This window comes from Natrix helvetica, assembly GCF_964273705.1.
Source record: "Natrix helvetica genome assembly, chromosome: 8".
Lineage (NCBI taxonomy): Eukaryota > Metazoa > Chordata > Lepidosauria > Squamata > Natricidae > Natrix > Natrix helvetica.
Genome location: NC_138559.1, coordinates 11429354 through 11447035, shown reverse-complemented (window position 1 = coordinate 11447035; position 17682 = coordinate 11429354). Strand labels below are relative to the sequence as shown.

At 43.2% G+C, this 17682-nt stretch overlaps 1 protein-coding gene across 2 annotated transcripts in view; it reads right to left on the bottom strand.

Moving 5' to 3' along the window:
* The window catches only part of DOCK5 (dedicator of cytokinesis 5), a 154931-nt gene that overhangs the window by 100228 nt on the left and 37021 nt on the right, over positions 1-17682 (bottom strand). For both annotated transcript variants that reach the window (XM_081960726.1, XM_081960725.1), the window contains exons 2-5: positions 15725-15808; positions 7999-8039; positions 1994-2049; positions 778-874 (exon numbers count right to left, since the gene is read on the bottom strand). In XM_081960726.1, the coding sequence (XP_081816852.1) occupies positions 778-874; positions 1994-2049; positions 7999-8039; positions 15725-15734 (204 nt within the window). In that variant the 5' untranslated portion in view covers positions 15735-15808. The remainder of the gene's footprint in view (positions 1-777; positions 875-1993; positions 2050-7998; positions 8040-15724; positions 15809-17682) is intronic.

Genomic DNA, 17682 nt, shown 5'->3' with positions numbered 1-17682 from the left:
AGCCTCCCCCCCCCGGAGGCTTCAGGGACCGTCCCTGAAGCCTTCGGAACGCTTAAAACCACCCTCCGAGCAAACCAGAAGTGACTTCCAGGTTGCTCGGAGGGTGGTTTTAAGCGCTCCGAAGGCTTCAGGGACCGTCCGAGGCTTCCCTGATGCCTTCGGAGTGCTTAAAATGACCCTCTGAAGCCTCCGGAGGGCCTCCGGGGGGTCGGGGGAGGCTCTTTTCGTCCTCCCCAGGCTCCTATAAAGCCCCTGGAGCCTGGGGAGGGCAAAAAAAAACATGTAAAAATGGGGGGGGGTCGTGCGTTGTGCGCGCATGCGCACTGGGGGGGTCGCACATAGCATTATGGGTGTGGCACGCCCGCACTCGACCCCCCTGCGCTCCCCCCACTTGTGGCACGCGAGCCAAAAAAGGTTCGCCATCACTGACCTATAGTATATATTACATCACTGAATAGGATCTATTTCGTTATATCTTCCTGTCTTCCAATTTATCTTCACAAGGTCACACTCCACAATGGAAGTCTACTTGGTAACTTTCAGCCAGCATTGTTTACCTTGCAAGGTTGTTAAATGAAAAACATGGACATGGATCTACGCACGCCAGCTTGAGTTTCTGAAGGAAAGGCAGGATATAAAGCAAAGTGTAACCACCTCTTTCTGGTTTCTAAAAATTGTTCCTATGGTTATAATAGCCCATGAAGCTTATCCACCAGAACCCATTATTTGCTTTGGGAAAGAACTTATGGTGGCCCAGTAAAGAGAATTAGTACTTACCACATACAGCCTATGCCAGATCACTACCCATTCTCGCAAAGTAGAGGTGAGTTCTTGGACCAATGGAAGTTCACTAGGAATTACTGTCTCATTTTGTCTATGGAAAAGTGGTTGAAATTATTGTTGGTAATTTAAGGTCTGCCCAACAAACTGTTTTTAGGACTCACTAGATTTACATATATACATGTTGTGCTTGCATGTCTTATTTATTAATATTTTGAGCCTCGGTGGCGTAGTGGTTAGAGTGCAGTACTGCAGGCTGCTTCTACTGACTGCCGGCTGCCTGCAATTTGGCAGTTCAAATCTCACCAGGCTCAAGGCTAACTCAGCCTTCCATCCTTCTGAGGTGGGTAAAATGAAGACCCAGATTGTTGGGGGCAAATATGCTGACTGTAAACTGCTTAGAGAGGGCTGAAAAGCACCGTGAAGTGGTATACAAGTCTTAATTTTATTGGGGGGGAAAGTGCTATTGCGATAGATAGATAGATAGATAGATAGATAGATAGATAGATAGATAGATAGATAGATAGATAGATAGATAGATAGATAGGATAGGATAGGATAGGATAGGATAGATGGATGGATGGATGGATGGATGGATGGATGGATGGATGGATGGATGGATGGATGGATGGATGGATGGATGGTTGGATACATGGATGGATGGATGGTTGGATGGATGGATGAGCCATTGTGGTGCAGAGGTTGGAGTGCAGTACTGTAGGCTACTTCTGCTGCCTGCTGGCTGCCTGCAATTTGGCAGTTCAAATCTCACCAGGCTCAAGGTTGACTCAGCCTTCCATCCTTCCGAGGTGGGTAAAATGAGGACCCTGATTGTTGTGGGGAAGAGGCTGACTCCGAAAACTGCTTAGAGAGGGCTAGAAAGCACTTGTAAAGGGGCATATAAGTCTAAGTGCTATTGCTATTCTTCTGTTATTGCTTTTAAAAAAGCTCCCAAAGTTTAACTTGGCTCATTCTGGATGTGGTCTGGGATTACCAAAAGGAAGCATTCCTCAGTCTCACCTGCCCATCTCCTGGACACTATTTCATATCAGTTCTCAACTATTCTGTATAAATAAAACGTGTGAATACTGTGTGAAATAATGCAGACAACTGTTTGCAGAACTTGATTCCCAGAATGGAACCTGTGTAATAAAATAAATAGAATTCTAGAATTTGTTGCACATTTTTTTAAAAAATGATCTTGGCTACTCACCCACCATCTTGCACCGTTGCCTCCTTGAGGTGAATGTAGGTTGATGGGAAGATACCCTAAACAAAAGACAAAACAATCTATGACTTTATCAAATCGGTAGAGAATTACGAAAGCCAAGAATCTGAGCTTCAAGCTTCCATCATTGCAGGAACTCTAGCCCAACAGCTCTATTTACTACCGTGGATGACAAAATGATTACTATTTCCTATAATAAGTCAAAGATAGTTGATCTCGATCAATTTCTTCCTCTACTACTACAAGGAAGAAAAGTGTGTGACAAGTCATAAGCAAAAAAATAAATAAATAAATCGCAAACTCAGAGAGCCCCAATTTCAACCCTGTTGAACCCAATATCCTGTTCTATTGCTACTGTAATATTGGTTATGTGAAGGTATCTGAACTATCAGAGACAAAGAGGCACCCAGTTTTGATCCCCACACTATTTTAAAAAAAAGACGTTCAGACTCTAGAAAAAGGGCAGAGAAGAGCCAACAGGATAATTAGGGGACTAAAGGCTAAAACATATGAAGAACGGTTTGCAGAAACTGGGCATGGCTAATCTAGTGAAGAGTAGGGCCAGGGGAGACATGATAGCAATGGGGCTGCCACAGGGAGAAAGGGGTCAAGCACATGAAGGCCAGACAAGGAATAATGGATGGAAACTGACCAAGGAGAGCTTCAACCTAGAAATAAGGAGGAACTTTCTGACAGTGAGAACAATCAACCAATGGAACAGAAGTAGCCTTCGGAAGTTGTGGGAGCTTCATCACTTGAGACTTTCAAGAAGAGATTGGACTGCCATTTTTCAGAAATGGTGTAGGGTCTCTTGTTTGAGCAGGGGGTTGGACTAGATGACCTTCCAACTCTGTTAATCTGTTATACCATTTCCTTCTTTACATATCCTCCCAAACTTTTGCTTTTCCCCCCTCTTGTTGATTCTAACACTAGAACTGCCTCTTGGAATACCTACAGGATGCTATCTTCCTTACATTTAGGATCTAAAGCATGAGAGGTACAAGAGTTATTAAACTTGTCCCCAGTTGTTGTCCTAATCATCCTGAAAGTGTTTTGTAGGAAAGTTAGCATCACTGAGTGACTCAAAACCACAACAAAAAACATTGTGGGATGGTTTTATATTCATTTATATTCTGGCAGGGAGAGGGGGCATATTTCCGTAAAGAACTCCTTTCAATCCAAACTAAATTGATTGTCACTGGTAGCTTTTAGAATTATACACAAGGAAGCTGTGCCTGCAGTTTTAATCCAAGAAGAATTCCTCTAATGTAAGGATCATGCTAATAAACATGATAATTAGTATAAGAAGAAGAGGGTTAAGAGAAGAAATCCTTTCCTCTCAAAGCATTAGAGAATTCCAGTTCCCACTGCTGGTCTTAATTTTATGCAGGTGGTCAGTTCTAGAGGAAGTAGTTATATTCATGAGCAGCAAAACTCTAATAAACACAAAACATGCAGCTCTCCATCCCTTCCTTTAATTAACTCTGCCTCCAATTTTTCATTAGTTTTCTACAGAGTCTAATCAGAGAGAAAGTCCCTTCCTTGTAGATTGCATCAATTATTCAAATAGTCCAACTTCAACTTTTTAAAAGATCAATCTTTATGCTTCAATTTGATGTCCAAATATAGATTTAAATTTATTATATTTTTTAGCTCTAAAGCCAATGCCAACAGTAGGCAAACAACTGTTCCTTTGTATTAATATACAGCATTTATTTAAGAAAAATTATATGGCCATCCAAATCACTCTCAGTGACTCCCATTGGTATATGCTTTGTTCCAGATAAATCAAGAGATACAAATTAAAGTTATAATCCTTCCCAAAAGCATGCTAGAAGCCAAACAGGACAACTTTTAATGTTTAGGGGCATAAATAACACACAAAGTTGATCAATGTGTCCTTACATAACTGAGCATGTTTCTTTTAATAATGTCAGTTTTGGAAAATCTACCTCCTTCTCAATGGTGAAACGAAAATGTTTTTACTTCTGGTTCTGTGGGCATGGCTTGGTGGGCATGGTATGGCTCGATGAGCATGGTGTCGCTTGGTGGGCATGGCTTGGTGGGCATGGCAGGAGAAGGATACTGCAAAATCTCCATTCCCACCACACTCTGGGACCAGCCAGAGGTGGCATTTGCCTCCCAACTACTCAAAATTTCTGCTACCAGTTCTCCAGAACCTGTCAGAACCTTCTGGATTTCACCCCTGCTCCTTCCCCAAAATTGAACGTTTCAGATCCACCTCTCCATAATGCTTCTTAATCTTAAGAAAAAGATTGGCTGCCATGTTTTCTAAAAGGCTCCAGTGATCCTTCATTCTGGTATCCCAGCTAAGTATCATTTCTGTGAGTGGAAGAACTGTTTATGCATATCAACAGCTCAAAGATGGAATGGGGAAGACCCATTCCTCCCTCAAAAAGAAAGTCTTTCCAGGAAGATAAATAAGATGTGGATTAAAGACCTGAGGAAAACATTGCGAATGAGATCCCCAACCTCTTGCAAAGCTTACTTTGCTGTGGTGAATAATTTCCATGGATCAAGGCAGACTCAGTGACACTAATGCATTTCACACAGAGCATCGATATGGAAATGTCTCCAAGACAATTTAAAGCTTTGATTATCCCACTGTGATAGAATGGAGAATATCCAAGAATGCAAAGTAGCTACTGTAGTTAGATTCTGGCTTGCTTGCTTGCCAGGGAAATCTAAAGGCATCTTTCCAGTCTGGACAGGATCTGGATATAGTTCAAAGAAAAGGAATTTGGAAAACAGAAAACCAGTTCTATCACATCTCCCAAAGTAAATTGTATTCCATGGGAAATTAGAATGGTGTCCTAAATGTTGTACTGAATCCAGGAAAAAAAATCACAATTCAAGTAATTATGGATGGGATGGGATGGGATGAGAAGGGAAAGGAGGGGAAGGAAAACCCTATGGATTTGTCAGAAATAAACTTTTCAAAATATGAGTGAAATGATCATTGATTCCAGAACTCCTATTAACTGAACAAAACTCCTAGAATACAGTTGGCAATCTGTGGCTCAGAACTTCCCCTTTTTCCATATCCTTGTAGACCACCCAGGGTGGGTTCCTGCCGGTTCTAACCTCTTCTATAGAAGAGGTTCCACAAATCTACAGTGCCGTTTAGAACCGGTTCCAGCTCCCTCCCCCCTGCCCGTCCACACATTATCAAGATGGAGAGCAAGAGGAGGAATTCTGGGAGTTGAAGTCCACAAGTCTTAAAGCTGTCAAGTTTGAACACCCCTGGGTTTTTTTTCCTAAAGGGTTAGGGGTGCAAGGGTCTTGTAACTTGACAGCTTTAAGACTTGCGTGCTTCAAATGCCAGAGTTTCTGAGCCAACATGACTGGAGGAGGAATTCTGGGAGTTGAAGTCCACAAGTCTTAAAGCTGTCGAGTTTGAACACCCCTGGGTTTTTTTTTCTAAAGGGTTAGGGGTGCAAAGGTCTTGTAACTTGACAGCTTTAAGACTTGCGTGCTTCAAATGCCAGAGTTTCTGAGCCAACATTTTGGTTGCTAAGCAAGAGCGTTCTTAAGTGAGTTTCACCACATTTTACAAGTTGGCCACGCCCACCCAGTCACACGACTGACAAGCCACTCCCATCCAGTCACATGGCCAGCAAGCTGCTCCCACGGTCACATGGCCGGCAAGCCACTCCCAAAAAGCAGGGCACACCTACAGAAGAGCTTCTAAAATTTTTTGAAACCCACCACTGAGGCCACCCCATAATTTAGTAGGATCAGTGCTGAAAATTGTTGCATCGGCATTAAAACAGCAGGCAGTCTTTGGGGGCAGGGGGCATTATTGGGATTGTGACAACATCCGGCACATAATGCACCCTACCAAAGTGAGAGGAGTATGGCTCAAGAACAGGGGTCTCCAACCTTGGCAACTTTAAGCCTGGAGGACTTCAACTTCCAGAAGTTAAAGTCCTCCAGGCTTAAAGTTGCCAAGGTTGGAGACCCCTGCTCAAGAACATTGAAAAAGTTCAGGCTGGCTGAAGCCGATGAGCTCTTCTAAGTGAGAAATTTAAAGGTGGAAATGGCAAGAGTTACGGAAGAAGCACAGACACTGTGCAAAGAGTGTAAGATATAGAGAAGTTTAACAAACAGTTTTGACAAAAACTAGTTTTAGCGACATTTTTTTTCCTCACGTCATGCCTTGAATTATTTTGTTGGATTAAGTCTTATTCCCTTTCTGCATTCTTTATAGAATACCTCACTGGTAGAACTTTTCACTCTTTGCCTTAAGAAGGTGAAATAAATCAAAATAAATTTTGCATCATGAAAAATCGAATTTTTCATAATCGAGGCGACACAAATTTGCTTACTTTGCGTCATAATTTTTAAAAAACGGTTACAATGACTCACTTAAACACACCCACATCCTCCATAGTCCTTAACCACCAAAGTAGTTAATTAACTGAACTGTGACCTCAAAAATCTGGCTGCATGTGACCCAAAGATTGAATGCTGCAAACCTTCCTCATAATCCAATTATCCATAAACTGGTTCTATTTCTAATCCAGGCTTTTGCTGTTTGCACACCTGTTATGAAGTCTGCTCCTGGTAAAAGAGCTTGCTGTTGGATCGTCACACTGTTAACAAGATTTAACTCTTAATTTGTTTCAACTTCTACCCTCAAAACGATGCTATAGGGCACTGCACACCAGAACAAATAGACACAAGCACAGTTTTTCCCCGAATGCCATCACTCTGCTTAACAACTAATTCCCACAACACTGTCAAATTATTTACTAAGACTGTATTACTATTACTATTCTCATCTTTCCTAGGACCTACAGTATCTCTTCCTATTTGTGACTATAACTATGTTACTTGTATCTTTACAATTTATATTGTTTTGTTTCCTAGTATTATTAGTAATCTATGACTATCACTAAGTGTTGTATCTTAGGATTCTTGATGAATGTATTCTATTTTATTTTTGTTTATGTACACTGATATCATATGCACCAAAGACAAATTCCTTGTGTGTCCAATCACACTTGGCCAATAAAGAATACTGTTCTGTTCTGTTCTGTTCTGTTCTATTCTATTCTATTCTATTCTATTCTATTCTATTCTATTCTATTCCACTCCACTCCACTCCACTCCACTCCACTCCACTCCACTCCACTCCACTCCACTCCACTCTACTCTATCTTGTAGGATAATTTCATTGTATCCTCATTTTTTCATAATCTGTTGACTCCTAGCACTCTTCAAGGCATTTGATAAACCAGACATGTTCCCGTCTCATGTATTAACTATTGGTATGCCTTCTTGGTCCTTTTCTTGCTTCTTTTACCAAATAGTGTCCTCAGGGCCTCAGCGAGCCAGCTTTTTAAAACATAAAGGCCAGAAACACAATGATCTATTTTATTTCCCTTCTGCTTAATTAATACTGAATTGCAATTGTGGCGAATATCTGTAGCTCGGGTACAGGGTGAGGTTTTGTTCTTAGCGCTTGTGGGTTGGTTTCTGAACATTTCGTTCCATCACAAGACACACTAACTCACGGCTGACCCATCACAAGACCTCCCCACTTGACCCACCCACACCTGAAGTCCTTATAAACAGAGGAACACCAACACTGCCATCCCCTAAACTCCACTGAAGATGTAACCTAGCCTGGCAACAAAACGTTCAGAAACCAATCCCCAAGCTTGGAGAATGAACTCTCCCCCTCATAATATTGAATTATTGCATGGCTAAGTGCTGAGAGGTTTTTGATGCTGATTGAAAAGCTGTTAGATAGGCAGCAAGATCACAGAAATGTAGAATGCATAAAGCCCCAAAATATTATTTTTAAAACACTACCACAATTTAGGAAAAAGCTTGAGAGAAAGGAGATGTGACAGAAGACTGATGGAAGATGAAGTTGCGTCAGGAATGCCAAATAAAATTTAAGAGCAAAGATTCAGAGGAATTAATAGACACAAGGGGGAAAATATTTTGAGCCGTTGTACCTTTTTGGATTTATTTCGAAGACTGTAGCCTCTGTACCAGTCTGTCAAGGAAGAAGAAAACATACACAAAAATGATTTCACAATCATCAATTATTTTCAGAATTTAGTAGAATGATTCTACAAAGATGCACTTTTTAAGCCTGGAACTAATTTCCACAGCACTCAGTTAAAATTTCTTGCAGGCAAGCGATTTAAATTACAGTCAAAATTCAATTTGCACTGCAATTTAAGCTGCAATTTTCACACGTTTGAATTCGACTACTGAAAAGGTCGTATACAGATCTTTTCTCTTTCTTGACTGTTTATAAACTTTGGGCTACCTCCCTAATGATTCAGATGTTGGCTGGGGATTATGGTGGCAGTCATTCAATCTATTCCAGAGGATCCCAGTTTGGAGAACGCTAATCATATGTTTGCAGTCTCAAAGATCCAATTCACTAGCCAAGACGACAAAAATACCTGAAATGAGAACCTCTTAATTAGGAGTCCACTGAAACAGAACACCTTGTTGATCACTAATCTCCCGAGATTACCGAAATTAGAACAAACCCAAACAATTTGTGATAAAATAGCATATGGGCTGTTTTTAACCACATTCAAAGCAGTTTAAACGATGTTTAAAGATAAAACACAGAAAGAATTCTTCAGCAATTGTGAACATTTCTTAAAATAGAAAAAAATGCAATACAGGTAGTCCTCAGTTTGCAACCACAATTGAGCCCAAAATTTGTGTGGTTAAGTGAGAATATTGTTAAGTGAGTTTTGCCCCGTTTTACCACCTTTCTTGCCACGGTTGTCAAATGTTTTATTTGTTGTTCAGGGAATCTGGCTTCCCTATTGACTTTGCTTGTAAAAGGGGATTGCATGACCTTGAGAAACTGCAAGCCGACATATATATGAACCAGCTACCAAGCATCTGAATGTAAATCCCGTAGCCCTGGGGATGCTGCAACGGTTGTAAGTGTGAAAAACGATAATAAATCTCTTTTTTCAGTGCTGTTGTAACTTTGAATGGTCACTAAAGAACTGTGGGGAGTCAAGCATTATGGGAACAATCAATACTGTACACTAGGAGCATCCAAAGTTGGAAGGGGAGGAAAATTAATATAATAAAGGAGCCTTTGAGATACAATAAAGCTATTCCCATGTGCCAGAGAGAAGCAAATTTTTTGGAGGAAGGCACACTATATATAAATTCGTGCTAAAGGTAAGGGTTTCCCTCGCACATATGTGCTAGTCGTTCCCGACTCTAGGGGACGATGCTCATCTCTGTTTCAAAGCCGAAAAGCCAACGTTGTCTGAAGACGTTTCCGTGATCCTCTGGCCAGCATGACTAAATGCCAAAGGTGCACGGAACGCTGTTACCTTCCCACCAAAGGTGGTGTCAGGGCCTGCAGTCATATTCCTTTTTAGGATCTTTGGCCTGCCACACACTCTATTATTTCATGATGCTGTTTCATTAGTGTAGTAATTGGGAGGGGGAATAGAAAGGAGTAGAATTGTGGAATGTGTTGTTGTCATTCTTTTCTAGAAGCCCAAGGTCATCTTTTGTCTCCGCACCTCTGCACCTGACCGGAACCAGCTGGGTGGAGATGCCAGCGTGGAAGAAGAAGATTGGACCATGCGATGGATTTATGGGCGTGGGGATAAGATCATGAACTTTCAGCTGGGTGGAATCCAAGGAAGCTTTTAGATTTGGGATTTCCACAGTTTGTTGCCAACATGTCTGTCTTATTAAATTGGGACTTTAAGGATAGCTCTGCCTTGGACTCTGATTTAATTCTGCAGGATATTTGGAACGCTGATAGGTGGTTCCTATTTTTTTCTACTTACATTTTTACATGCTTTTGAACAGCTAGGTTGGCAGAATATGGGACAAGTAACGGGAGCTCACTCTGTCACACAGTGCTAGGGATTCGAATTACCAAACTGCTGACCTTTCTGATCGACAGGCTCAGCATCTTAGCCACTGAGCAACCGCATCCCTTAAACAATTTGTGCTACACTTCCTAGTATAATCTGCTGGTGTCCTGAGTGTGCTTTTATTTATACTTTTTTTAAAAAAGAAAAATGAAATCAGAGTATGAAATGGTCCTCTACTACACTGCTGTTTCTGGGACTGGAAGGAAGGGGGGAGGGGGGTGATCTCAACATGGAATATCCAACTTAATTCAAGAAGTCATGCAAAGCTTTAAACAAGGCAAGTGGTGTCTCCCAGATGGATGCTGTCATTGCTGTGAACAGTCGTCATTAAGAAATAAACAAGCCAGATGCCAGCTCCGGCCCTTTTCAGCCTGGAACAAACTGTACCAGTTTCAGCTCATTTGATAAATTCTGCCATGGACCACAATAGCCATTGTGATACACACACACACACACACACACACACACACACACACACAGGCTCCAAGCATCTCATGGCCAGATATAGAAAACCCTCCAAATTAGAAAGGCCAGGAATTCAACCAAGCAAGTTAGACATAAAACAGATGTGATAACTAGAGATGCTATCAGGAGTTCTTATTTAGGTCTCTAGCTGGCCAGATGTGCCTGTTCCATGTGTATTCCAAAGACTCCATTACATTCCTCTGGTATGATTCTCATCTGGTCTCAGATATTTAGCATTCAATGTTTTGTTTAGTTGCCTCTTTGTTGGAGCTATTAGCTTCTCTCTTAAGTCTTTTCTTCCCTTCCCTTCCCTTCCCTCTTCCTTCTCTTCCCTTCCCAATTCTGTTCCTTCCCTCTTCCTTCCCTTCCCTCTTCTTTTCCTTCCCTTCCCTTTTCCATTCCTTCCCTTTTTCCCCTTTTCCATTCCTTCCCCTCCTCTTCCCTCTTCCATTCCTTCCCTTCCCTTTTACTTTCTTTCCCTCCTCTCCCCTCTTCTGTTCCTTCCCTTCCCTCTTCCTTCCCTTCCTTCTTCTGTTCCTTCCCTTTTCTTCTCTCTTCCATTCCTTCCCCTTCCCTTCCCTCTTCTTTTCCATTCCTTCCCTTTTCCATTCCTTCCCTTTTCCCCTTTTCCATTCCTTCACTTTGAAATTTCCTTCCCTCCTCTCCCCTCTTCTGTTCCTTCCCTTTCCTCTTCCTTCCCTTCCCTTCCCTCTTCCTTCCCTTTCCTTCCCTCTTCCATTCCTTCCCCTTCCCTTCCCTCTTCCTTCCTTTCCCTTCCCTCTTCCTTCCCTTCCTTCTTCTGTTCCTTCCCTTTTCTTCTCTCTTCCATTCCTTCCCCTTCCCCCTTCCCTTCCCTCTTCTTTTTCTTTCCTTCCCTTTTCCATTCCTTCCCCTTTCCCCTTTTCCATTCCTTCCCCTTCCCTTCCCTCTTCCATTCCTTCCCTTCCCTTTGCCTTTCCTTCCCTCCTCTCCCCTCTTCTGTTCCTTCCCTTTCCTCTTCCTTCCCTTCCCTCTTCTGTTCCTTCCCTTTTCTTCCCTCTTTCATTCCTTCCCCTTCCCTTCCCTTCCCTCTTCCATTCATTCTCTTCCCTCTTGCTTTCCTTTCCTACCTCTTCTGTTTCTTCCGTTCCCTCTCCCTTCCCTTTCCTTTCCTTTCCCCCTCCCTTCTTATCTCCAAAACTTCCACTGAGTTGTGAATATTATATATCTGGCTGCATCAGGATTCTTAGAAAAAAGTGTGGCCTATTAATATATACATTTGCCAAAAAAAGCAATTGCAGATAGGCAGATATAAATGATAACTGCACAACAGGGCTTCCAAAGTTGTATCAATGACATAAGGATCTATGAAATCTGGGAATGTTCAAACATAATAAATAATCAGCGGAGACCGGTTTTCCTGCATTAAAGCAGAAGTCAGCCATTAACTGCTCGGTCTTCACACTTTGCACAGCAACAACAATCAGCTAAATAAGGAAACAAATTCTTGAATCTGCCTCTGAACTTTGGCCTTATTCATTCGAATGAATGACTCAGTCCAGCCACTGAGATTTGGATAAAAGTTGGATAAAAGTAGATGAAGAAAGCGGAAACTTTAAAGATAACTCCTCAGATTGTTCCGTATCCCATGAATTCTCAATTTTGAACTTAGCACACCTAGCTCGATGCACTGATTTTCTACCCGTCTACTGGACAGGCTTTAGAGCAGGAGTATCAAACTCGATTTCATTGAAGGCTGCATCAGGGTTGTGTTTGATCTTGGGGGACTGGGATGGGTGTGACCATCTCAACATCACTCATGTTGGGGGCGCCTGTAGTGGCCGGAGCGATCTGCCAGTGAAAACAGGCTCCTGAGCTCCGTTTTCGGCTGCCATGGCCTCCTGCAACCCTCTGCCAGTGAAAATAGAGCTCGGGAGGGCTGGCAGAGGGTTGCAGGAGCCCATGGTAGCCGAAAACAGAGCTCAGGAGCCTGTTTTCACTGGTAGAAGCACCACTGGTCAGTCCTTTGCTTTTTCCAGGATGGCCCCACAAGCCAAATTTAGGTACCCTGTGAGCCGGATTGAGCCCCCGGGTTTTGAGTTTGACACCCCTGCTTTAGAGAAAGGTCTTCCAGCTCTGCTTCTCTAACACGCCCATCAAAAATTCAGGCTTATATGTGAGTATATTTCTTTACTCAAACGAGTGGAATCCCATACGGTGAAAGCTATAGGTAGATGTATATAATCCCGATACTAGCTGCAGTCGAAGTTCAGTTTTCTTTGCAGGAAAGAGAAACAAGGAGAGGTCTCGGGCAACTGCTGTTCCATTTGAAGACTTTGAGTTGAGGGGAAGGAATGACTTCCTAACAAATAGATTTCACATGCCGAAGAACTAGAGGACGAACTGATCTTGCATATGAAAAAGAGAGATAAAGTAAAAAAGAAAAAGAAATGTTGTTGCTTTTCTCCTTTCCTTAAAAGAATGACCCTCTCCATTTTTTTCAACAAAAAGGGCGTTGGTACCTGTGCACCGTAGGTGGCTTAAGATTGGATGCCCCCTTGAGGAATCGCCTGACCATAGGGTGGTGAGTCAAGGTCTGAGACCTACCGCACAGAAGTACCGATGAGACAGCTCGATACTGGAAGTGGTGCCCTAGGTAGCAGAACCTGAGATGTTTACGGTGTTCCGGGGCTATGGGTATATGCAGGTAGGCCTCTGTGAGGTCTATGGAGGTGAGAAAATCTCCCTGCCTAATCCCTTCCAGGATGGAATGCAGTGAATGCATCTTAATCCTCCGATAGCGGATGAAACGGTTCAGGCGTTTCAAGTCAAGAATCGCTCTCCAGCCGCCCGAGGCCTTAGGAATTACAAAGAGAATGGAGGAATACCCCTGGCCTTGCTGCTCTAGAGGCACTGGCTGGATGGCCCTGATGGCCAACAGGTGTTGGATGGCCTCCTGCACCAGCAACATCCGGGTTGGGTTGCTTGAGACAGGGCAGCTCCGAAAGGAACTCGGGGGGTTGGAGAGGAACTCGAGTGAGAGACCATACTGAATGGCGTTCTGGACCCACTTGTCGGAGGAGATTAAGTCCCAGCGGTTGGTGAAGTACGCCAAGCGCCCCCCAATGGGAGGTGAGCTAGGTCTAGGTCTAGTTCTTGCGGAAGGAGCGCCTGCCGCCACCTCCTCCGCCCCCTCGAAAGGGCCTCTTCTACTGCCTGCCCCTCTGCTGTCTATCTGGGTATCTCTGCCTGGATGAAAAACCTCCCTGGTACTGCCTGGGGCCCGAGTACCCAAACTCCGACACCCGGAAGGAATCCTGACCCCGGAAGGAGGACCCGAAATCCTGCCCCCGGGAGTTGGGGCGTCTAGGGTATGGCGCCACCCTGAAGTTGGACTTCCACATGGTCCTCACTGTCCCGCGCTGCTCCGGGCCTCCTGGCGTCGATCTGGACCTGCAGGGCCTTGCCGCTGCTGCCGCTGCAGAAAAGATGGCCACCCAGGAAGGCAGGGATGAAAACAAGGCTTCGTAGTAGCCTCTGCCCCAGCCCATGCGGCCCGCAGGAATTGAGGTGCCAAAATGGCCGTCGTAATGGCGTCCTGCCTCTAAAGCCCCAAGAAGCAACTTTTAAATCCCTTACTGAGGGCCGGGAGCGAGCCACACCAAGGGAAGGCTTCCAGGTATCAGATGGAGGCAAGGGGAAGAAGGCAGGGAGAAGGAATTTGCAGGATGGCACTGGATTGTTTTTGGAAGAACCAGGAATCAAAAGCAACTTATCTTTCTTCGGCCAGACAAGGTTGAAACTGGGGACCAGAAGCAAGGAGCACAGAGGCGTGGCTTCAAATTAACTCTTTCTCGAGGCCAATTGGACATCCCAATACCCAATCCTGGCTAATCCTGCAAAATTCCTCCGGAAGACAAACTGGTTCTCAAAAACACCTTGCTTTGCTTTGTGGATAGGAGAAAATATTGTCACTGTTCTTCCCGATAGGAAATGCTGATTCTGATTTAACCATCTGGTTTAAATGGCTCCTCTGGAATGGGACCAATAGTTCCCTTCATTTGTCTGTCCCTCTTTCCCATATGCAAGGTCAGCCAATGCCCTGGTTCTCTGCTGCATTAAATCCACCACTAGAAAGGAATCCACTCCCCTCAAATGCATCCGCCAATACAGCATCAGCAACAAAAATCTTTTTTGGCACCTGAGCTCTAACTGGCTACTCTCTGATGTCAAGGACAAGCCAGCCTGAAAATAAAATAAAGGCCTAGACCAGGGGGTTAATTAAGCAGCTGGTTTGACTTGCTGGTGAGTCCCAGGGTTTCAGCTCCTAACTTAATACTGACAGGATGGAGGGCATCATAAAAATGGAGACTCAGCAACCCTTTGCAATCCTCACGCGACTCAATTCTCTTTCCAGCCAAGGTGGATTAGCTCAAATTGTATTCTCTGGTCTGTTGGAGCATAACAATGAAATAGCAACTTTCAAGAAGTATATGAAATGCACTGGATGTTAAGCATGCGATGAATCACACATGAAGCCGCTCATCCATTCCAGCAGGGAAAGTTAGCTGTACAGCAAGGGGATCCTTTACTGATCAATCAAAAGCCACACTATGCCATAAAAATTCAGGCAAGTCAATAAAAATTCCACTAAGGGGATCCAATTTAGCCTTCCCTATTGACCCAATGCATCATCTTCCAGGTATGCTGGATTATAATCTTATCATTCCCCAACAATCCCGGGCTGAGAAAGCCTCAGGTTAAACTAGATTATCACAGTCATTAAAATGCCAGAACTGAACTCAGACTCAAGATTACATTTAATTACAAAAGCAAAACAGAGTCTTTATGTTAGGATGCAATTAGACCTACTGTACATCTGTAGCCAGTGGGCTTGTGGGCTTCTCAAAGTTACCTTTGTGTAGTCAGAGAACTTGGGAGTCATTCAGAACTGCTCCTTGATGCCGTTGTTCTCACGTGCATCTTTTACTCATGCCAAAACAACCCAATTATACTGGAGCACCTGTACACTTCTAATCAGCGAAACTTTAAAACAACAGTCAAGCTAGAGAAGATGCAGAAAGGACCGGGCTGGATCATATAGCCGTGGCCATCGGTGGAAAATAATATCGATCTTCACAGCTTCTTATATTTGGAATTCCTGCTTCAGATCTTAAAGAGTGCTCTCTCTGGAACTGATAACAACAATAATCTGTGCAACTGGGTTTCATCACCTGAGATTTATTTGCTTTGCCTCTTTCCACTTTGTTGATCCATACTTTCAAATACAAAACCCAGTGTCTCCCACTGGACCTAGGAGCCTTTCCCATTCTCTCTTGGCCATCCAGAGCCTGCTTACCTTCATACATCTCCAGGATGTGAACAGTATCTCCAACCTGTAAAGAGAGCTCGACATCCTGGACTGCTTTGTAATTGTAGATGGCTGAAAAACAAAAGCGACAGATGGAGAAGGAAAGGCATAAACTAAAGGTGGCTAATTGCGATTAAAGCTAGCATCTTCAACTCCCACCCTTAAGTAACTCCCAGGACATAGGATCCTGCTGGGCGATTCACCCAGGTCTGCCATCAGCAAGGTGGGCAAGATAAACCTTCCCTTCAACTTCCTAGGTATTTAGTAGTCATTTTTTGCATTCCTCTTCATAATGAATGAAAGAGCATAAAAATGGAATGGACGTGCTTCCCATTGGTCTTACCACCCATCTCATGTTCTTATTGGGCTAATAGTTGCCTAGTCAGAGACTACCTGTTTATCTAGTGGCACAGTGGTTCGAATGTAGCTTTGCAGGCAAACTCTGCCCACATCCCTGGAGTTTGAGCCTAATGGGTCTCAAGGTTAACTCAGTGTCAGGCCTGTAGTTATGTTCTTTTTAGGATCTTTGGCCTGCCACACTTTCTAATAATTTTCTATGCTGTTTCATTGGTATAGTAGTTGGGAGGGGGGAATAGAAAGGAGTAGGATTGTGGAATGTATTGTTATGGATTTCTTAGAAGCTCAAGGTCGTCTTTTGTCTCCGCACCTCGACACCTGGCCGGAAGAAGAGGGGTGTACATGCCAGCGTGGAAGATGAAGATTGGACCATGTGATGAATTATGGGTTGTGGGGATAGATGATGAACTTTTAACTGGGTGAACCCACAGGATGTACATCAGAGTTGGAATTTTTCCATAGAGGTGCTAACTTGCCTGTAGAATAAATTGGACTTTTAAGGATGTTTTGCCTTGGACAATGATTTATTTCTGCATGGTATTTAGAACCCTAACACTCAGCCTTCCATCCTTCTAAGGTCAGTAAAATGAGGACCCAGAGTGTTGGGGGCAATATGCTAACATTGTAAACTGCCCAGAGCATACTGTAAAGCTCTATGGGGAGGTATATAAGTCTAAGTGTTATTGCTATTGCTAATCTGAGTTGTCATGACACAACATTATAAATGAACAAGTAAATAATTAAAGGCAAATTTTAGGCAGAACAGGTAAGTCAAGAACAAGTCTTGGTTATGTAGATGGTGTCCAAAGTGCTCCATTTTCATCAAAGTTTAACACAAGGTCTGTGTTGGGACATCTTGCTAGACCTAATATAGTTTATTTTGCAAAGCAGAATTATGAGTCCCGAGCAGATGCAATTTCAAAAAGGCATATTTATAACAGCCGCCTCTCCTCCCATTAAAAAAAGAAAATCGGGTGATTCTATCCTAGGCATTAATTCACACTAGTGGATTAAATCACACTAAAACCAGTTAACAATGGTTGAAGGTCTATGTACAGGGCTTGTAATCATCTCTCGGTGTAGATCAGGGGGTGTCCAATCTTGGCAACTTTAAGACTTATGAACTTTATTTCCCAGAAAGCTCCAGCCAGCATGAAATCCACAAGTTTTAAAGTTGCCAAGGTTGGACACCCCTGGTGTAGACACTTTGCAGGATTGCAGATAGTCACCAAAGGACCTATGATGTACATCAGCTAAATGGCTAAACTAAATACGGGAGATATTGAGCTACCTCAATATGGGAGAATCAAGGTGAGTGAGCAGTTAAGAACTCTTGGGGAAAAGAGAAATAAGAAACTGGCATTCAGTGGATCTCTTGGAAGACAAAAGAGCCCGCAATTCCTCTCCTCGCACCAACTCTTCTGTCTGCGAAGTTGCTCCATCCCATTTCTCAGCTTCTCAATTCCATACGAATCAAGAAACATTAGTGCTAACTGAACTCACATGATGAATATGGTCAAAGACACTCTTGTTAAAAATAATACCTAACCAACCCCAGGAGAGACATTTAAATCAACTCATTTGTACTG